General features: G+C 45.3%; 1 protein-coding gene across 1 annotated transcript in view; it reads right to left on the bottom strand.

Annotated features, from left to right (window-relative positions):
* The window catches only part of LRPPRC (leucine rich pentatricopeptide repeat containing), a 665,201-nt gene that overhangs the window by 517,139 nt on the left and 124,793 nt on the right, over positions 1-23,269 (bottom strand). Inside the window, exons 9-11 of the mRNA XM_085612780.1 lie at positions 23,096-23,253; positions 20,967-21,072; positions 20,230-20,337 (exon numbers count right to left, since the gene is read on the bottom strand). Coding sequence (XP_085468906.1) covers positions 20,230-20,337; positions 20,967-21,072; positions 23,096-23,253 — 372 coding nt within the window. The remainder of the gene's footprint in view (positions 1-20,229; positions 20,338-20,966; positions 21,073-23,095; positions 23,254-23,269) is intronic.

Raw genomic sequence — 23,269 nt, 5'->3', positions numbered from 1 at the left:
TCGCCTGTTACTCCCTGGTACGCAATCCGAGCACCGCACTAGATCCAGGTGAAGGTGGCACGGGAGTGCATGCAGCGAATACATTGTTTCTCTGGCAACACCATGTTATATACCCCGTTATATACCCCTTTGTACCTGCTAGCCGGCCTGCCCAAAAAAGAAGGATTTTATTCTGTCCCCACTATGCACGTCTGAACAGATCACAACTTTCTAGAAATCGGATCTCTGTTTGAGGAGGGACAACTGATGCCGTTTGACCGCCTCTCAGACGAGACAGGTCTCCCCCCCAGGACAATTCTTACTACACAGGTTAATAATACTCAGCAGCCGCCGTGTATGGATTCTCGCGGAAGGGGAACCGGTGACGCATCCGGTGCTGCACGCAATTCTCCACACAGGACTGAGGAGGCACTTAATCACATGGCTTTATAAAGCGATCCAGGGTCTTACTACCACCTCATTAGCCCCGCTGCGGCTGAAAGGGGAAGAGGAAATAGGCCACCCATTTTACGACAAAGAGTGGGAATGGATAATAGAGTACCCGAAGAAGGTATCAAGAAATGCCAGTTTCAAAAACATACAATATTTTATATTACACCGCGCTTACCTCACCCCAGCCAAGCTCCAGCGCTTCTACCCAGATGCACGGATAGTATGCCCGAGGTGCCAATCCGCAGGTGCAACATCTGTACATTTGTTCTGGTCATGCCCCATATTGCGACCATACTGGCAAGCTATACACGAAACACTGCCGGAAGTCACAGGACTTAATAACATCGACACTTGGGAGGCCATATAACTGGGGCTTTTTCGCAAACGTAAAACTCTCATAGTCCAGGAGCGCTTCGTCTCCCTAGCTCTCCTATTGGCCAAGAGGGGATCGCTATGCACTGGAGAACCCCAAGCGGACCCCCCCCCCTCCCCTCCCAACTGCTTGGGTGGAAGCGGTTAAGAAATGGGGCTTGGCGGAGGAGGACACAATTAGGACGGAGGAGGCACAAGGCACGCGCAAAAAGCACATCTCCATGGAATGGTCCACGCTACTGCACCAGTTCAGCCAGCATAGGGCGGGCGAGCCGGGCCCGGCCCTGCCCCCAAGCACGCCTGCGAGCCTCAATCGGACCCAACAACCCAGATCCCCTCTTGGCGCAAGAGGAGTCCAATCCCAAAGCCCCGAGAGTCACGTTCAGACGGTACCCCCGGAACAGAGCACTGAGACAGCGTGTAACACCAAAGCCCAACAGTGTCTCCAACGGCGAATGAGTCTGTGGTAGAATCCCCACCCCTACACCGCAGCTCATGATGAAGCAGTTTCCTTAGTCCCCAAAGAACAAAGCAGACAAACCAGATCGCTCGACCGAATCCCCCCAAGTTTTAACCCCCAGTTAGGCACCTGTGCCGGTTGATTCTTTCCTTTAACAAACCGGCCTTCCGTCTCACGATGTAGCATACTGACAGGCAGGCACTGCAATTTAACAGGACCTACACCATGCCGCAAAACACGCACAATACAATTGTGATTTCCCCTTGTTTTTACTTTTGCCCCAGGGCCTTACCTGGGCTAATGTACCGTATCGCATAACTGTCACATTTTGCTTACTTGTCGTATTTGCATGCCTACCTACTGTGATACAATGAAATGCCAATAAAAATTGTTTTTATAAAAATCATGTGTCACCTGGCAATGTCTAGAAATATGCCCACTAGGGCTTGACTGAGTCATGATATAGAATCAATAGATGATGGCCTGTACATTTGAGCACTTGGGCTTGACAGAGATTTGCATGTGTCGCTAACCAAATATGACGTTCTACTTCAAATGAGATTATGGCAACACCAATTTCAATATGTAATTTTGAATGAATTCCCACTCAGGTGGGATGGTTTTAATTTTTTATTTGATTTAATTTGTTTTCAAATGATTTTTCAATAGATTTAAATTTATCTTACTCCTATCATATTTTGGTTGCACCGGTACTACCTGAATTGTCGTATTAGCAAGTGTATTAAGTTGTTAACGAAAGACACAGTGTGTTATAAATATGTTCTACCTGCATTCTTTCTAGGCTTGTGGGACTGCCTGTTTACTGCCGGGGGAGGTCAGGACTCGGTGTCCCAGGAGGCCGTCGCCTATCTGAGGAGGGGCCTGCACTCCCACACCACGCACTACTAAAGTGCAGCCCACATCACGCAGCGCGGGACGCCTGCTTTCGCTGCATTGTTCCCAGGCTTGTGGACTGCCCGTTTGCTGCTGGGGGAGGTGGGAACTCGGTGTCCCAGGAGGCCGTCGGCAATTTGAGGAGGAGCCTGCACTCCGGTGTGCAACACTAGTAAAGTGCAGCCCATGTCATGAAAGGGCTGGCCCGTCCACACCTGTCAGAGACCGGAGGAGGCCTGGCTGTCCCCGCCCCCCCTCCCCTTCTTTGACTTCAGGGGCCTGGTTTCCCTTTAACACCATCTCCCCACTGGCAACCTGGATTGGGAAGCAGAATATTCCCCAACTCCTCCAACCTTTGACTAGCACTTGGAGGACTCAGGACGGTTTCTGGAAGCTGACCAGGATTTCCCATGCAGAGTTGGAACTGCTCATCGTAGACCAGGAAGTACTGCTTGCCTCTGACTAGTTGTTTTAAGTCAGCCTTCTTTCTTGGGTTTGGAGTGCCTCCCCACTCCCTACTCCCTACTTCGCAGGCTCCTTGGGAATCATCTTTAGTTGGTCATGGAGAAAAATAAAACTATCAAGAGTGGCCCTGGGGAAGTGCGCACCAAAATTAAAAAGTTTAAGCGGGCTATCAAGCATGCTGCGGGGAATTACCACCCATCAGAAGGTGAAGACTCACTCAGGAACAAAGTAATCCACTGGATTAGGCAAGTGAGAGACTGCAGGACAGTTATCAGATCAGAAGATAAACAGTGTGAGGAGGTGTTACCTCCCTAATAGCCCCACGGACTGTATTGAACCATCTCTACTAGATGGCAGGCTGGTCCACAGTTTAATTACACTAGAAGCAAGAACCTCTGCTCCTGCGACATCTGACATCCAATTCAAGTACTACTGCACCAATCACGGTCGGTAATTTAGTATCCCCTCTACTGCATTACATCTCGTACAAGATTTAATCTTTGCCTCAAATGACTGACTGACTGAATTGGTGCGATATACCCCCTGTTTTGGTGACTCATCCAGCCACCATTCCTCTTTTAGAGGGCAGCTGTGAAATCACCTATGACCAAAGGGCTCCAGACACTAGGGGGCTACACCTATGCCTAAAGAAGGGTCCGCAGAGATAGGGGCGAGGGGGGGGGGGGCGGGGGGACCACTACTAGATCTTGCCACCACCAGGTTTGTGTAGAAAACCAAGCTCCAAGATTTAGTTCTCCCAAGACTTCCAGACCGAAGGATCTGCGCAAGCTCCAGATGGTGTCATAGAATGTGGCTGGGATGAGATCGAAGATGAAACTCCCACACTGGATTAAATTTATGGAAGTCTTTGATGTCTGCATTCTCCAAGAAACCTGGAATACTATTCCATATCAAATGCTAGGCTATCAAATGTATCACTGCCCTGCCATCCAGAGCAAAATTGGACGACCCACAGGAGGTCTGCTAGTCTGGGTAAAGCTAGATCTCAATTGCCAGGTCCACGACCTTACCTGCAATAACCCCAACATATTAGTCATCCAACTTAAGGGCGCAACAGGCACTACCGTTGACATTCATAATGTTTATGCAAGAGGTACTGGGGGGTGGCAGATCTCCCTATAAGAACTTGAGGAGATCTTGGGGAGAAGGCGTTCTCACCCCCTGATCCTAGCGGGTGACTACAATGTGAGGTTTGAACCCCTCAAGAGGGACATCATCTGCGAAGTTCCCCAACTCGACCTACCTCTCATTCGAAAATGGTCGCAGGAGGCTCTACAGCTAAACACCATCACCCCCGGGGAAGGGGTTGAGGGCCACAAATGGGCCGACAAAGTCCGATAAAATGGGTGCCAATACCTTTAACAGATCTAAGGGAACAAGCTGTATTGATTACTTTTTACTTGAGGCTGTGGCCTTTACTCATAGATATGATCGTGGGCACAAGTGTTGATAGAGACCATAATCCTTTGGGGTGATCCCAGTTTTACACCCAGAGCCCATTTAGTAAGTAGAGCGCTCCTCCCAACTAACAATAATCGCTGTGTCAAGTGGCGAAAGGTGGCCCTGGATAAGGTCAAGCTTCAGTCACTCAAAAAAGGATTGACAGTGTGCATGGCAGATTTTACAGCTTTGCTTGAGCATCCGGAGGGTCAGGAAGCTATAGTGCATAGACACTCCCACTTTTTCCAACAGCTGGCTGCGCACCTGGCATCCTTGGCATGTTTTTTCCCTGTATTTTTGCCTCTGCCTCCTGTGTTTTTGCTGTGTGTTGGACTACGTTTTTGCTGTTCTAGATGATTTGGGCATGGAGCCACTGCTCTTCAGTGCCAAAGTGCAAGTGCTCCCTCTGTACATTGTTATTATGGATAGGTGTTTCCATGATTGGCTTATTTGACTTACTACCAAGTCCCTAGTACTGTGCACTGTGTGCGCCCAGGGCCTGTAAGCCAAATGCTGCTAGTGGGCCTAAAGCACCAATTGTGCCTCCCACACAAGCAGCCTTTCAAGAGGGGTCTTAGACATGCCACTGCAGTGTCTGCGCACAGTTTTTACTGCTGTGTCGACCGGGCAAGTGCACCCACTTGCCAGGCCCTAACCTTCCCTTTTATTACATGTACGTCACGGCTCAGGTAGGCCCAAAGTACCCCTGTGGGCAGCATGTAGTGTGTTTGAAAGGTAGAACATGTACTTATGTGTGTAACATGTTATGATTGTGAACTACTGTGAATTTAGTTTCACAATTGAAAGGTTATCTGTCCCACAGGACAGAATGGGATTTTATTTATAACATCTTATAAATATAACTCCCCGTTGGGACCAGATCGGAAGGTAAAGTTTAGTATGCCTGAACTCAGAATGTGAAGATGCATCTTTTAGTAAGAATGATTTTTACATTCTGTGTTTAAAAATACCATTGTTAGAAAGTAGGTATTTTCTTAGCCATCCTGTGTGCCTCTGCTGGGTTGTGTATTGACTCTGGTTTTGGAGTGACTGGGAATGTGCATTCACTGTAGACAGCCACAGGGAAGGGGGGAGGGGTGGGGGGGTGGGACGAGCTGTGTCCTGTTGCTGGCTTTGTGTCCTGCAGGCACCGCAGAATCACCGCCACACTTCTCACCGCAACCCTGGTCTCACCGACGCCTTTCGATGACCGTCTTTGTGCCGCTGATTGCACCACATCCTGTAAACACCGCATCGCATCGCTTCACTATGCAGCCCGGACCTCACTGACTGCGTCGCTGCCCGCCGGAACATCAACCGGCTCCATCGCCTGCATTGTGACTTGCCAGCACCACATGGAGCACCACCTCACTCCGCATCGCAGCCGTGGTCTCACCAACGGCCCACCGCCTTAAGGGCACCGCCCGCTGTACCGTTTCACATCAATCCCAATTGCGACGGTTGCCCCAACCGATTCATACCAAAGTGATCTGCTACAACCAAGATACGGTTAACGAGCCGGCAGACACCTCGACTTGCGTGTTCTGACAGAACTGTTGGATTCTGTTGCTTTCAGAATTGCGGTAGCCCCAGACGAAGCTACAACTCAGAAGAACTGTTTTTTTCTTTTTTTTCCTTTTTTAGATATTTGTGCAATTGTAATGTTATCTTGCAAATTACCTATTTTGAAGCACTGTATGTTGGATTTTTGTTGTTTTTGGACTCGTTTGCTTTAGATAAAGATTTGATTATTTTTCTAAATTGGTGTGGTGTCCATTTGTAGTGTTTTCAAAGTGTTACTGTATGTGTGCATAAATGCTTTACACACTGCCTCTGAGATAAGCCCGTCTCCTAATGCCAAGCTACCAAGGGGGTGAGCAGGGGTTATTTTAGAAGTGCATCCCACTTACCCTGACTAGGAGAAGGGTCCCTACTTGGACAAAAGGGCAAACCATTGCCAACTAGAGACCCCCATTTCTAACACACTCCAACTTTTTCCAACAGCTGGCTGCACACTTCATGGACCACTCCCCATCCGAAGTACAGCTCCTGTGCAACCCAGCGGACTGCATGGTATTATCATGAGTGCAGGCAGATAAAACTAATGTCCACACTGAGATGCACAAGTTACTTACTTGTGTAACGATATATCTGTAAGAGACATTAGTTAGTGATAGATTCCTTACCTTAGAATATCCTCAGGCATCAGACTGGATCCGGAAAGTTTTCGTCTGCAGTACCCCTGCGCGTCGGTAGGCATCGTCGTGCGGCTCCGCGTACGTCGTAGCGTTGACAGAGCGAAGGAATGCTTTCAGTGCAAGTAGGATCGCCCTGAGCTCCAAAAGGTTGATATGGAGCTTGGACTCCGCGGGAGACCAGAGGCGTCTGATCTCCACCTCTCCCATGTGGCCGCCCCATCAAAGGAGGGACGCGGCCATCACTACTGTGTGCTCCGGTTGGGGAAGGGAGAGGGATCTGCCACTGGTTCGTGAGCCACCACTGCAAGTCCTGTGCAGTGCCCTCCGAGAGCTGGACGTATTCGGACAGGTTTCCATGATGCTGCGTCCACTGGAACTTCAGGTCCCACTGCAAAGCCCGCATATGTCATCTGGCATGATAGATCTGCAGGAGGCCATGAGGCCCAGCAGCCTCAGGGTCTTCCTGACCGAAACAAAGACCAGGGCCGAAAGATCGAAATCATAGCCTGTATGTCCCGGACTCGCTGTTCGGGAGGATAAACCTGAAACTGCGCCGTATCCAGAACCGCTCCGATGAAGAGGAGCTTCTGAGAGGGAATCCGGTGCGACTTCGGCACGTTGATGGAAAACCCCAGCAAATGCAGGACGTCCACGGTTTTCTAAAGGTGGGAGACGACAGCCTGGGGCGACCCCGCCTTCAACAGCCAGTCGTCCAGATAGGGGAAGACTGGAACCCCTGATCTGCGCAGATGAGCTGCGACCACCGCCATCACTTTTGTGAACACCCGAAGGGCACTGGTAAGGCCGAAAGGGAGCACGGTGAACTGAAAGTGCTCGTGGCCCACCATGAACCGTAGGTAACGCCGGTGGGCTGGCAGGATGGGAATATGAAAATAAGCATCCTGCAAGTCCAACGCTACCAGCCAGTCTTGTGGGTGTAGGGCAGACAAGACCTGAGCAAGTGTGAGCATCTTTAACTTCTCCATCCGGAGAAAGCGATTAACGTTCCGGAGTTCTAAGATAGGCCGCAGGCCCTTGTCCTTCTTTGGAACCACGAAGTAGTGGGAATAACAACCACGACCTACTTCTGGCATCGGACCGCGCTCGATGGGCCACTTGGCCAAGAGGGACGCAACTTCCTGCTGAAGAAGTGACAAGTGATCCCCCGACATGCGGTGGTACTGAGGTGGCAAGGCTGGAGGGGTAGACTCGAAGGGGAGGGAGTAGCCCCTTTGGACTATTTGCAGAACCCACCTGTCCCTGGTAATGGAGCGCCAGTGGGGAAGGTGATGGCGAATCCTGTCACCCACTAGCGTCTGGTGGGCCTGAAACACCAGACTAGGAAGGTTTAGAGGCAGAGGCGGCGGCAGTGGATGTGGTGGATTGACCCGCCCGCTGTCCTCGGGACCCACCACGGCGGGTCCCACGTCCACGGTTGCGCCGAGACTGTGGCTGCGCAGGCTTACGTGTCTGAAAGGAACGTGCCTGGGAGCCCTGACCCTGACCTCGAAAGGAGCGAAACGCTGCCAGTACCACAGGGTCGACCTACACACAGACCCCGTCGAGGAGGATTTCTTGTTGGACACTGTTGAAACCACACAAAGGTTAAACGCTGCCCCCGAGGGAGTACGTGTGGTGGGGAGACTCAAGGACTGGGCCGCAGCCCGAGTCCTTAAAGCGTTCCAGGGTGCTATCCGCCTTATCACCAAAGAGGCGTGTGCCATCAAAGGGCATGTCCAACAAGGTTTTCTGGACATTCCCAGAGAAGCCAGTAGTTCGGAGCCGAGAATAACGACGAAGCACCACTGTTGAGAGAATCGGCCATGTCAAGCCCACAATGGATAGTAAATTTTGCAGCATCTCTCCCTTCGGTAATGGCTTGGGAGAGAACCGCCCGTGCTTCCACAGGGCACTGAGGCAGTACCTGTGCCACGGTGTCCCACACAGAATGTGAATAGCAGCCTAGCAGGCACGCAGTATTCACTGCCCGCAACCCTGAGCTGGCAGAAGTGAAAATCTTTTTCCCAAATTGCTCCAGTTTCCTAGATTCCTTGTCCGGAAAAGCAGAAGGGAACGCACTCGGTGAGGCAAAAGCCTGGACAACCAGACTCTCAGGCGTCGGGTGTTGTGTGAGAATGCTGGGATCACCCGGTGCCAGACGATGGCGGCGTGCCACACCCTTGTCCACAGGAACTCCTGTGTTAGGTTTGTTCCTTGTGCTCAACAAGATATCAGTACGTGCTTCATTGAAGGGCAGCAATGGCTCCGCAGAGGAGGACTGCGGCGGCAGCACCTCAGTCAGGAGATTGGTCCTGATAGGTACAGAAGGAGCCCGAGGTTAAGAGCCTCAGCCGCCCTACGCAACACCACTGAAAAAGTCCCAACCTCCTCCGTAGCCACAGAAGAAGGGGACACTTCTCTGTGGAGAGAAATCCAGATCTACTGGACCCTCCACATCGCCTTCCCATTCAGGCTCATCCTCGCATTGAGCTGCAAGAGGGTCCTCAGACCCCTCCCAGTACTCCCCTTCGTCCACCGGTTGTTGAAGAGGCCGGTAAGGACGAGGTGCCATGGGAAATGGGAAAAACTCCCCTCCAAACAATGGAATGAGGGGGTAAGATACCAGTCCCGGTCCGGCGCCGTCCGGCATCAGCGGCGGTGCCGCATCCAGCGCTGAGGCCGGATCCAGACCCGGCGCGGAGGTCCGAGCCAACGACGAGGCACGAGCCGCCACAGGGTATGTTGCTGGCGTAGCCGAGGCCAAAGGCGGCGGCACGGAGGCAGACCCTCCCGACGGATCCGCGGGGCCCGAAGACACTCCGGAGGGACCTGACGGGGCAAACAAATGGCACCAAGGCCGTCACGAAGGCCTGCACCTCATCCGAAGTCGCGTGCGGTCCCGGAAAGGGTGGGTAGGCCGCAGGCAACAACGGAGGCTCCAACAGAGCCGCGGGGGAGTGAACGCCCTCCCCCTCCAACGCATCCTGCGACCAGTGAGGGGTAGAGGAAGAGCGACGTTGCTTCTTCGACTTTGTATGGCACCTAGACTTACCTGTCCCTGATTCCGATGAGCGATGCTGATGGCTCCGCGACCGGTCCCTCGACCTCCCATGGGATCAGGACCTCGATCGTCGCGGAACAGATTGCCGGACCTCCAACAACGTGCGGGAACGCTCCCGCAAAGCATTCGGCGCCATGGCCCAACAATCTGGGCACGCCTCAGGGTCATGGGTGTGCCTCAAGCAAAAGAGACAAACATAATACGGGTCCGCTACAGACATGTTTCGGCGGCAGGCCCTACAGGACTTAAACCAGGGTATCCCTACTGCACCAGGAGTCAAGTACTCGACAAAACAAGTTGTCAGAAACCAAGTTAAAACTTTAACTAGGGGTACAGCTCTCTCTCGAATCTGCGCTGCTGCACGGAAAAAGAAAGAACTGACGTCAGCGCGCGTGGATGCTTCTAAGTAGCTCATGTGATGTCATCTCGGCAGATACGTCGCTAGCGACGTACGCGGAGCCTACCGACGCCTACCGACGCGCAGGGGTACTGCTGAAGAAAACTTTCCGGATCCAGTCTGACGCCTGGGGATATTCTAAGGTAAGGAATCTATCACTAACGTGTCTCTTTCAGATATGCACATATGCCCACTAGGGCAAAATTGTATTCTCCATATGGATCTTATTTAAAAGTAAATCCTCGTATGATCTGAACAAGCAAGATTGTGTGGTATCAGCTGTAAGGTTTGGTGGTATTAATAGTGACTTGAAGGCATCACTCGTTGCATAAATTGAAAGCTTTGGTCTCTGTTATGAATTAAGTTTTCAGTGATGTTTTAATCTTTATTGAGAAAGAATGACGCACAAAGGAATTTTAGTACGCCCATGACACATATGTTGTGCAGGCGGCAGCGAAACGAAATCTAAAACCATACTGTCCCCCACTTGTAATTATTATGAATTGTAAAAACACGTTATGATTTTTTTGCGTTTGTACAACGTGTTAATGGGTTTGTAAAAAGATTTTGTGAAAGTCTGTTTTCTATGTATATATCCAGCTGGGAGTCACGTGGTGTGTTATTTAAACAGAATACTTTGCGACAAATTACTTGTGAACAAGGAGCCTAGCGCTACGAAACACGTAGAGTTGTCCTTGCCGAAATTAAACACGCTTGGAAAGCAGTTTGGGCCTCGGTGTGTTTTTGTTCAAAGGAACTGGTGACACATTGTGTATGGAGAAATAGGGGTTTGCTACCCCACCGCAGAACGCCGTCGATAAGAGGCCTGGGTTTGAGCGAAACGTAATGCTGGAATGGAATATGCTACTTACCAGTATGCATCTGTTCTTAGCATGTAGAGCTGCAGATCTACACACTGCATAGATCGCCATCTGGTGTTGGGCCTGGATGTTGCAGTTTTTCTCTTGGAAAGTCTTTGGAAGTCACGAGGTATGTGACTCCTCCTTTGGATCATATTGCGCATGGGCTTCGGCTCCATCCTCAGATTGTTTTTCACCAGCGGGGAAATGATGGAGCTTTGTAAGAAAACAGGAAAGACGCCCATGTGTGCTGTATCTAAATAAGATAAAACTGGAACAGATAAAGGTAGCCGGGGAAGCGGGTGGACGTGTGTAGATCTGCAGCTCTACATGCCAAGAACAGATGCATACTGGTAAGTAGCATATTTCGTTCGAGGCATATGAGCTGCAGATTACACACTGCGATTGGATTGTGTAGCTGTATCCCCTCCTAGCGGCAACCATCAGTATCTGTTGCAGTTGTTTGAAACAGTGTTTTGAGGACAGACTGGCCCACACTAGCTTGTTGCTTAGTTAGCACATCTACACAATAGTGTTTAGTGAAAGTGTGCCGTGTAGGCCATGTAGCTGCTTTGCAGATATCATCTAAGGGAATGTTCCCTAAAAATGCCATGGATGCCCCTATCTTACGTGTAGAGTGGGCTTTAGGGGGAACAGATAGCGTTTGTTTTGCTTTGAGGTAGCAAATTTGAATGCATTTAACAATCCACCTAGCTATCCCAGATTTGGAGATGGGGTTGCCTTTGTGTGGTGGTGAGAAAGACACGAATAGTTGTTTGTTCTTGCAAAAAGGTTGTAATCTCTCAATGTAGTAGAGTAAAGCTCTTTTGAAGTCTAGGGTGTGTAGAGCTCTTTCTGCAATGGTTTGTGGCTGCGAGAAGAATACAGGCAGTTCCACAGATTGATTGAGGTGAAAGGGAGAAATGACTTTAGGAAGGAATTTTGGATTAGTGCGGAGAACAACCTTATTATGATGCATTTGCAGAAAAGGTTCTTGAATGGTGAGTGCTTGTATCTCACTGACCCTTCTGAGGTAAGTAATGGCTACAAGGAAAGCTGTTTTCCATGTTAAAAATTGAAGCTCACATTTATGTAGAGGTTTCAATGGAGGCCCCATTAGTCTTGTGAGAACGATGTTTAGGTTCCACACTGGTGAGGGTGGCACTCTAGAGGGAATTATTCTCTTGAGGCCTTCCATAAAAGGCTTTTATGGCAGGTACTCTAAAGAGTGATAGATGTTGTCTATTTTGTAGATACGCTGCTATGGCAGCAAGGTGTAGTCTAATAGACGTGTAGGCTAGGTTGCATCTTTGTAGGTGTAGTAGCCTATGATGTGTTGGATAGACACATCTAAGGGATTGAAAATATTGTTGTGACAATAAATCACGAAACGTTTCCACTTGGCTGCGTAGCAAGCTCTAGTGGTAGGTCATCTAGCTTCTTTAATGACGTTCATACAGTCAGGATGAAGATTAAGGTAACCAAATTCTAGGATTTTAGGCGCCAGATCGCAAGGTTGAGCTGAGCTGGGTCCGGGTGTCTGATCTCTCCATGGCTCTGGGTTAAGAGGCGTGGAGAGAGGTGTAATTTTTGGTGCAGAACTACGGAGAGTTCCAGCAATGTGGTGTACCACGGTTGTCTGGCCCAAGTTGGAGCAACTAGGATGAGAGTTAGGGAATGTTGCTGTAGTTTGCGCCCCACTAATGGAATGAGTGGGAGAGGCGGCAAAGCGTACGCAAATCTGCCTGACCAGTTCATCCATATCGCATTGCCTTTGGACAATGGGTGTGGATATCTGGCAGCGAAGCTTGGGCATTTGGCGTTTTCGTGGGCGACGAAGAAGTCTATTTGTGGTTGCCCCCACGTTTGAAACAATGGTTGAAGAACTTGTGGATGAAGTTCCCACTCGTGGATTTGCTGAGTTTGACAGCTCAACAGATCTGCAATGGTGTTTTGGACTCCTGGGACATGTAGTGCTAGAAGAAAAATGTGTTGAGGTATGGCCCACCTCCATATGGTCTGTGCTAGCTGAGAGAGCTGCACAGAGTGTGTGCCGCCCTGTTTTTGGATGTAGTACATTGCTGTCATGTTGTCTGTGCGGACTAAGACAGCCTTACCCGAGACGTGTGTTTGAAAGGCTTTCAGGGCTAGAAATATGGCCAGTAACTCCAGATGGTTGATGTGGAGTAACTTTTGTTGAGGTGTCCACCTGCCCTGCATGGTGTGATGTAGTAGATTAGCTCCCCAGCTGGAGAGCGATGCGTCCGCTGTTAGAACTATTTGAGGATCCGGCTCTAGGAACAGTCGCCCTTTGGAGAGGTTTTTGGTGGGCAACCACTGCAGAGAGCGATGGGCACGACCGTCTACCAACACCAGATCTGTTAGCTGACCTTGAGCCTGGTTCCATTGGCGTGCTAGACACTCTTCGAGAGGACGCATCTGGAGTCTTGCATGAGGTACTATGAATATGTAAGAGACCATCATCCCTATAAGTTGCATAAACACTCGGGCTGGAAGAGTGTTGAGGTTGAAATTTGGTGCAAAGAGCTTGTATGCTTGCTATCCTGGCAGGGCTGGGGTAGGCTAACGCTTTTGAGGTGTCTATGGTGGCACAGAGGTATTATTGTACGTGGGAAGGGATGCAGATGGGACTTGGCGTAGTTTACTGTGAAGCCCAGGTCGTGAAGTAGTTGGATGGTGGCATGAGTGTGCTGTACACACTGCTTGTATGAGCTGGCTTTTATAAGCCAGTCGTCTAGATATGGGAAGACGTGGATGTGTTGTCTTCTCAGGTGTGCTGCCACTACTGCTAGGCACTTGGTAAACACTCGTGGCTCTGTGGTGACTCCGAAGGGGAGTACTTTGAATTGGTAGTGGTGACTGTCCACTACATATCTGAGAAACTTCCTGTGAGCGGTGTGAACGGGAATGTGGAAATCGGCGTCCTTCAGGTCTATGGTGGTTAGGAAGTCGTTTTGAGAGAGCAGAGGAAGCACCTGCTGGAGTGTGACCATGTGAAAGTGGTCTGAGTATATATTGGTTTAGAGGTCTGAGGTCCAGAATGGGCCTGAGAGAGCAGTCCTTCTTAGGTATGAGAAAATATAGGGAGTAAACTCCCTTGTTTTGTTGGTGGGCAGGAATTGGTTCTATTGCATTTTTTTGTAGGAGGGAGATTACCTCCTGCTTTAGAAGTGACAAATGTTCCTGTGACATTGGGCGCTGTTTGGGTGGAATGGTTGGGGGGGTAGATGTTCGCTCTAGACAGATCTGATTGGATTATTTGTTGTACCCATCTGTCTGAGGTGATGGTAGCCCAGACAGGAAGGAAATTGTGGAGTCTGCCCCCGACTTGTTCCGATATAAACAGAAATGACCTAGTGAAGAGGAGAATACTGTTTGATAACTAAGGAATAGAGCGAATGTTTTTATGGTGATAACGCAACTGGGATAAAAATATGAACTGAGATAGTTTTATTTCAAAAAACATAATAATGGAAACTTGGGGATAGATTGTCCTGAGAAACAGGAGAAGTGTAAGGAAACTCTTGCGCAGTGAAACATTGCATTTAGAGACTTCCGCGAGCTAAAGTGAGGGTCCGTAGAAAAATTACCTTTTACTATAGAGACGTGGTAAAGGTCAAAGAACTCCAGAAAGAGTGCTGGATAAATCTTCTGGAAGAGAGAAAGAAAGAGAGAAAAAGAAAGAAAGAAAGAAAAAGAAAGAGGAAAAGAAAGAAAGGGAGAGAAAGAAAGAGAAAAAAAGAGAAAGAAGAGGACAGCCGTCTGTAGAAATTGCTGGAAGATAAACCGCAGCAGACAAAAGTGCTGCTACTGAGTAAATAATAGAAGGAAGATAAAACAGAATCCTACCATGGTGATGCTTCCAAAGAGTGTAAAAGATACCCTGTTGACACTATAAGCAGAATTGGTTTTGCTCCATTTGGACGCTATGCTCGTCCTTACCGTTGTCCCTTAGTATAGGCTATGTGTGCCATTCCGAGGAATGTTGAGAATTCTAGAGTGGAAGACTTCAGTAGCGATGTGGTGAAGAAGGGAGATGGAGAATGGTTCAGGTGCAGGACCAGGTGTTGGTTGATTGAAATAAGAGTGCCACGGCGAGATATGCCTGGGATTGGAGTCTGAGAGCATTAGTAGCACCATAAACGTGCGTTGCTGGCCACCTGAGAGCACCGAAGATGCGTTGACAGTGGTCCATTCTGCTTGTTGGAGGGAACCTCCGTTATGAATGAGAAGGGTACACCAACATATGTATAAATCCAGTATTATCTGAAAAAAAATGTACTCCTGCAACCTTGGAAGCGGGTATGTATTTATATAAAACTGGCCCTATTATTTTCTAGAGTGGAAAGAGATGCTGTAGTGGTTTACCTAAGTGAAAATATGTTGTATAGTTGTCAAGTATCCAGTTCCAAGTTGCTCTTGAAAGTGCTGAGAGATTGTGATGAAGTATTACTCAGGTTAGACACCTGTTTAGGTCTGGAGATGTTTCGGGGTTTGCCAGCTAGCTTCAGAGTTTCTGAACTACTGGGAAATCGTGCCTGATAAAGTACTTAGTTTGCTGATACAATGCATGCTGGTTGCATTGCAGGACATAGGTTCTCAGAGTAAGATGTTATTGCAGAAAGAAGCCTTGGGTAAGGTAGATTTGTGCAAACCTCAAGCTGCTAATGTTTATAGTTTTTTGTATTGTAGACCACATGTACAGGATTTGCAAAGCACGACACACGACGATATGCGCCTATGGAGAATCATCACCATATGTACAAAAGAGAACCGAGGAAATATACAAAGGCTTCGGAGAAGTGAAAGATTGGAAATCATTGGTCTAGAAATTCCATCCTTTGAAAAGCAATGGTTAGGACGTCCTCAAGCTATCTGTCCGTTTGCATCAAAGTTTTGTAGATTCTTTTGATAAGTCCCAATCTGAAACACGGAAAAAAAAGGATAAGGTTTGAAACCTCTGAAGGTTGAACTGTGTTGGAGCTTTAGCAGTGTGTTATCCATGATTGGGAAGTACTTGATACCCGTACTGTGAGAGTAAAACTGGTACTGAAATCATGCAACGGGGGGAAACAAATTGTGAATGTAGACATGGGCGTCCTGTAAGTCCAGCTATGCTGTCTAGCCTGATATGCTTAGAAAACAATGGATGAGTAAGATAGAAGAACATCTTTGAGGCCTAAGATGAGCCTTGTGCTCTTATTTACCCCACGGTAGCGAGAGTAGAAATCCACCGGTCTATAGGAATAGGGAACTCTCTGTATAGTTCCTTGTCACAGATGAGGGCTCCTTTCTTGAATACTGAAAAAAGTTTTAAAAAAAGAAGGGGATGTACCCTTGATTAATTGAACTTGGTGAAACTGCAGGAAACGGCGTATGCGACCAATATAGTACCTATTGGACTCAATTTTTCTTTTCTCTGTTATCAGGCGGTTGACAATATTGCTAGCAAATGGGCTTTTGAGACTGGAAATTAAGGAAATACTGGTATGGGAGATAGTTTCTCTTAATTGAAGAGAAAAGTAATGTTTGTGTTCATGCAAAGACAACCCTTAATGTGAAAGGTGACTAGTGATGCCGCCATGACTGCCATCATGCTGTCCGCGTTTGGGTTGGGAAGTACTGCCCAGGATTTTGGGTTGTAGTATGCAAAAGATGTTTAAGGGTTTGCCTGTCGTGTCAATATTGCTGACAATGCCAGCTGACGGAATGCTGTGTGAGCGATGGCAACAGTAGAAAGAATAAAATGATACAATGTGCTTTATAAGAATTTTTTAGTCTCCAAAGTTTATCTTGGGGAAGGAAAACTATGAGTGCACCCATGTGCGAGGACAACAGTTGGCCAGTACGACCGAAATTGGAAAAAGAAATAACCAAACGTAAGGTGATAACCCAGATAGCAAGCCTTAGGAAGAGCAAAATAGGTGAAATAGTAGTTATAGGCTCTGCCAGCAAAGCTCCTGAGGAGAGAGCTTTGCATTTCTCCTATGAACCGTCCTTATGAGCCCCGAGATGAGTCTTTTTAAGGATGTTTGAGAGCGTCTGGTGGACCTTGCTCCTTTGACGTTTGGCTCATTTCAAATTTCTTTAGGAGTGAAAGTCTTTAGAAGCTTAAACATAGCTTTTCCTCTTACCTTATGATGAGGGTAGAGGCAATGGATGTAATCCTTGAAAAGAATATCTGTATGCAGGCAAATATTTTTCAGTAAAGCCACAGGGTCAAAGAGCCCTTTCCTTATTAAGCGGTACAAAAGGGGGTGGTGATGGACGGAGCATCAGAACCAATCAAACACTCACACCCAGTCAACAGATCTGGGTTTGATCCATCACCTTTCTTTAGCCCGCTTTCCTTATTAAGGCGGTTAGTGGTTGGAATAATATATATTTTTAAAAAAAATATTTTAAATGACTAGTTGGCAAATAGCTGAGCAAAGCTGAGGGAGACTCCTTTCACACGACATGCGGAAAACAATCTGATGGATTCAGCATCTGATCGGAGTGTTCTAGAGGGTGCTGTCGTCTGATTGGTTATAGTTCAAATTTGGTCCTTTTTTTATAAAAGGGCATGGAAAGGCTACTAAAGTGATTTTTCATTGCAGTTATCGTCTATGTTACTATGATATACTGCTTATTATGGTACCGTGGGACTTCCACTTCGACAACAGGGAATGATTCAAGCATGTGAATCTATGAAAGAAACAATAGTAACATAAATAGCATTTGTGTGGGTAGGAGCTACAATAACTATCGGAGAAGAAAACAGCACATCTGAAAGAATATCGGACTAAGCATTTAGTACAAAACCATAAAGAGACATTCTATAACATTAGCGTCATTAGAACACTCGTTATTTTTCACACGCTACAATGGCTAATTCACCTGGAAGGATTTTGCCACTTACAGGTTTGTACATTGGTTTAACTTGTAGCTTTAAAAATAAACTTTTTTTAATGTAAATACATAAACGGCTAAAAACACCTCGCTGCGGGAGAAAAATCCAAACTATGTTACCCTCATGTTTAAAAAAATTAGAAAACAATTTGGTTCTAACTAACAGTCGGACCATTTTATGCACTTGTATAGCATTCATTACTCGCCATTTGGCTCTCATCTTTTATCTTCCAAATGGGACTTGGGGGTAGCCCTTATTTTTGTCAAAAATAAAAAATATTTCTGCACAAATTTAGCAATTATTGAGAGCACAACAATACTTCCATTTTTGTCATGTAACATACACTTCGTACCATAAATGTATTCCATAAACATACAACTTATCATTAACAAGCATTGCTTTAGATTTCGAATCAAGACGTTTTTAAAAACGCAAACATATTTTCCCCTCAAATCAGATCGTCAACTGAGCACTTTTCTTCTTCACGAAAAGTATAATGAAACACTTTCAGCATATGGATGTTAGTGCATAGAATAAGGGAGTAAAACGTCTTACAGAATACAGTCATGTTCTTAAACTCTAGTTCACTAATCACCATTTGCCACAAACAAAGGTATACAGCAACAGTTTGTGGTCAAATAGTAAGATTTCCACATTAAATGCACATTAAAACATTTCAGTGGTTGAACATAGTACTTAAATTAAAATGTATTATCTTGGTGCCATACCCTAACCATTTCAACTCAGTTTTCACTACTGCCAGCCCATTTCAGAGAAGCATTCATCCAAGCAAGAGCCTCATCCATGTTTTGCTAATAGTGCAAAAACAGTTCTATGCCTTTCTCTCGCCAGTAAAAGTAGAGTTTGAAGTTTCAGCTATAAATGTGTATGCCTCTTGTTAGATTTTTACAACTGACTGGCTTTCACAAAGAAAATCTGCTGAACTCAATTGTAATATCTGATCTTCTGTCTTCACGAGGCATGTACCTTGACTACAAACTGATGTACGTAGTTAATCAGTTTCTGTAATTTCCAGGAGCCCCCTGACAATCTTTAAAAGTTCCAGGCATCTTACAGGATGGATGGTGGCCTGGTGACATCTTATCAGAAAACTCGCCTACATGAATCTAAAGAGTTAATGAAACATAATGCTATCACAAAGGTTCCTCTAAAAAGGTTTTAGTGGTTTTTATAACCAGGGACAATTAGGGAATACTTGTTTCAGCATTCCTTCTGAGTCCTGATGGTACTGTATATTTAAAATGAAATTGCAATGTGAACTGTCTGCTAAAAGCACTTTTTTTTTGTTTGTGCATTTTGTTTGTCACCCGGTGTCACACTAACAACTCTGCATCTCATTCGAGAGCACATTATACGGAGAGAGAAGATGAAGAAGACAGTTTTTTGTTTCCCCAAGGGGCAAGTACTTCTGTTAAAAGCATCTTTTATGAGATTACTCTTTCTGAATTACCAATAACTCAAGCCAATGAATTAGATACCCTGCACTAAAACTTAATATTTGCTCAATTCTTATTCATATATTGCAGACATCCCAGGTGTAACATGGGGGGGGAAGTGTGCTAAATGCTTAAACCTACTTAAGGTGCCAGTAGATTGAACCTTTCTCTCACTCAATCAGCTGGCTGTCAGGTCACAATCATTCATTTGGTAATAGAGGTTTCCCTGCTATTCTCATTATTATACATAAAACTACCATTTAATACACCAGTGAAGAAAAAGAACAAATACACTTATACATTGTCCAAATATGAAACTTGCTGGATTGTTTACTTTTAGAAAGCATCCTTGGTCTCATAAAGGCTTCAAAAAACTTATAAAACTGTCTTCAGCTGCAGAATTCTTGTTAAGAAAATGTGGTTATCTGAAATTGATAAAACTGCTACCACAAAAAATGGAAGAAAATATGTAGTTTGTTTCCATGGTCAACAAATGGGGATAAGAATGATACACATGACCCCAGAAAATAACAGCCTGATCATAGCAGAGCCAGAATATCTTTCTTTCATAAACTCACAGGTAGGAGCGTGGCACTCAGTAGTTGTGACTGACAACAGATGCCAACATTTTCTGCTTCAGTATAGCTAGTATACACAATACCAGTGGAGAGAATGGTGCAGGGAGTGAATGAGTGTATATATGGTCACACACCAACTATGGCTTTCTTATAATAAATGCCCATGCTCCAAATGTGCATCACAGATGCATTTATTGTGGCAATTCAAAAGGCATCCTTTAGCTTCTGGGAATATTCATAAACAATGAAAAAACACTCACTTCATGTTCAAGACATCAAGCTTGAAAGAGTGAAATAAGGCACATTTCTCCTTTTAGATTTGTATTTGACTTCTCTGATAAAAGAACTGCAGAGGGAGATAGATGATAATAGCAGAAAACTGGAGAGACTAAGTAGACTGAAGGAACTATGCAGAGTAAGGGAGTGCAAACAAAAGAGGAGAGGGGAAACTGAAGAGCAGCAAGGAGTGGGCGGAGCAAACAAAAATATGACAAAAGCACAACAGAATACTGGATATCTGAAAGCAATACATGTGAACAGAAAGAAATAGGAGGGAATAAAAAGGTACCAATGATCATGGAGAAACACTACAGAACCAGAGGAAAAGAGTGCATAGGGCTAAAGAAGAAGCATATAATTCAGAAGAGCAGAGAGGCAAAAGGAAGTGAGGAGGGGAGTTACCTTGCACATTCTTCTCCTTTTGGTACTCTACTAATAATGGCCAGGAATAATGAGGCCGGATTGGCAACCCCTCCTCCTTCATAATCTTCATTAGCTCCAGTGCAAAAGCTGAAAAAAAGATCAGTTATTATCAATTAATCTGCAAGGCAAATTAGGAGCATATCCAGATCAAAGGGAAGATCGCCTATATATGTGTGCTCTATTTGTCTAAATACATCCTTTCATAGGCATTTTTGAGAGGATAAGTGCTTGGGAGATTTTCTTTAATTTCTGTTGTTAATATATCTTGCAATTTCACAAACATTCCAATAAAACTTTTCACACTTTTGAGTAAGCTAATTTTTATAGACATTAATTAACGAATCTCATATCTTGTGTGTTCATACATTTCTCATGTTAAGAGTGTTCATTTTACTGTCTTTCCATAAACATAATATATTAGCCAACGTGTTTCGTGAAACACACTGCTTCCCCACAACTCCATTCTTTAAGAGTATTGTTATTAAGGTTCATTATTTACTCCTAATCTTTTTAAAGATGGCATGGAGTCAGAAGAAAACACACACACACACACACACACACACACACACTTTTTTAAATCAAGGCAAGAGTTGCTGGTTAACTTGTTTTCGGTAAGAAATAAAATAATGAAACTAATGAGCCTCAACACCCATGTCTTTCAAGATCAGTGGATACACCATTACACACACACTGTCAGATTCGAACAGCATCTTTACCTGTTTTTTTGGATTCCAAAGCACAATACAAGGTAAACTGCAGGGCTGACGAATGCAGGTTGGCAGTGGCTAGACCATCACAGAACTGCTTCAGCTTCCCTGCTGGCTACAGCATGACATTACAAATAAAAACAGTTATTAGTGGCAAATACAATAACTCAGGTTTCTCAACAAATCAATTTTATTTATTTGATTCAGACCTCGTCTGAGGTCAACAAATAAAAAATTGTATTTATACTTTTGAACTTTCTTTAAAAACATGTTGTAAACATGGTAATTTAAATTTAACGAGTACAAATACATAATCAGTGGTTATTAAAATTGTAATTTTTATTTTTTTACAACTTTAAAAAACTCTTTAAGAACTTGTACAAGTTATAGCAAATAAATTCATTTGAAGGAGACTTGCACAATGATATTAAATCTTGAGATAAAATAGAGTTATATCGGAGGCGAATAGGTTTTATGAAACGTTGCCGGGCTTCTACCAGAGTCGAATTTGGGCAAATTAAAAGCGCATGGCAAAGGTCTTGCACTCCACCGCTACACATGTCACAGATACCTGATGAACGTTCAAAGGAATTCCATCTGGAAGAATAAACTTTTAATGGAAGAATTCCTAATCGCAGGAGAAGGATACAACGCCTTACTCTATGTTCAAGCTGAAACTAAGTCATTGAAAAAAATATATATATTTTACAGAGTTTTATATAGCGCGAACTTGACCCGAATCGGGTATCAGAGCGCTTTACATAGCACCAGTTGCATTACATGAGGACATATTCATTCTTCTTTTTTTTTGTTAAGCATGGGGAGAGTAAGTGATTTGCCCACAATAACAGGATGTTCAGCATCATTGCAGAGACTCGAACCCAGTTCCCCAGATTCGAGGTCGACCGACCTAGCCGTTAGGCCAACTCCTCACCAATGCTCAGGAGTTTTATATACTATAGTGTCCGCGTATTTTTGGTAATGTTTTAATTGAGAGCAATACTCCTTGTCGGAGTCAAAACTTATTCTCAGCATCATAGGTTTTAAAAAGAGCTTCAAATGTGCTGGGGACCAATCCTGCAAAAGTGCTATAGTGCTTAGAACTCAGGTTTCTCAAAGGTTGCTACTTTTTGCTCAACTATAATTAAACAAGATGCTGCATGTAACACCCAAGAATCATCTTTTACCTAGCAGCTTTTTATGTGGAAACTGAACAGGCATTACTGACAGATGATTGCAGTTTAAAAAAATGAAAAACAAAAGAAAAGGAAGCTAAAATAAAACTTTCTAAGATCAACTCTCATCAGTATTTCACTAATTCAGATTCATAGATCCTCGTGCTAAATCTGCTTCAATTCATTTTTCCAGGTGGAAATAGAACAAATCACCCAGTCAGGGGCCACTGATACAGCATCTTAAGACAGTCTGCATTGCAGGGTAATCCTATAAATATCAGATTGCCTAGACAGTAGCAATTACAGCCTGTATGTACCTTATGAACTTATGAGAGAAATGTGCTAGAATAAAAATCACATCAACAGACGCCTATAAAGTTCTCCTTCAGCAGATTTACACAAGCTCAGTTTAAGTATAGAACGCAATTCACATGCGTTTGAAAGGGACAATGGGATACAGATAGTCCCTCATAGCAGTTTGTATTCAATGACGCACCCAACAACCCTGTGATCCCATTTGGCTTGTGTGCTCCTGGAGTAGGGGGCCAACTTCTCACACTAGCAAGTCCATGTCACAGATTCTATTCAGAGAGAACAGAGCCACATCCTCTCAGTTTTCAGACATATGTCAAAATATTATTACACTGACAAGTACCTCAGTATAATATTCATGTTTTCGGGCCGCTATTGCTTTTAAAAAAAAGAATTGTGCCACACCAGGTGCCTATTAAGGTGTATTGATTATAAAATCCAAAAGAAAATTTAGAAAAAACAGGCATCAACAGTACCAGAGTTCTATTGAGACGCAAATTACATGCATTGAAATGCATTAGGTCTTTCAAAGGCATACTATAACCAAATCTCAATTTCCTTCCCTCTAAAAATTGGGCTTACTTACAAGAAAGCTAAATGTTATGAACCTAGCCCATGCACTGGCAAACTGAAAAATGGAATCAAACTTACCACATTGACATTAACACAGTGCCGCAGAAAGAAATTTCCATGTTGTGAAGAGTCCCCATTCAGACCATCTGTCGGGAAGGTAGGAAACGATTTCAACACCTGAAAGGCTGTGTCTTCCATGCCTTGAGTCACCAAACTCAGGCACAGGTTCATGGCATCTACAAGAAAAGTCAA

Source organism: Triturus cristatus, chromosome 6 (genome assembly GCF_964204655.1).
Source record: "Triturus cristatus chromosome 6, aTriCri1.1, whole genome shotgun sequence".
Taxonomy (NCBI): Eukaryota; Metazoa; Chordata; class Amphibia; order Caudata; family Salamandridae; genus Triturus; species Triturus cristatus.
Note: the sequence above shows the minus strand (reverse complement) of the source record. Positions and strands in the feature narration are given on the sequence as shown.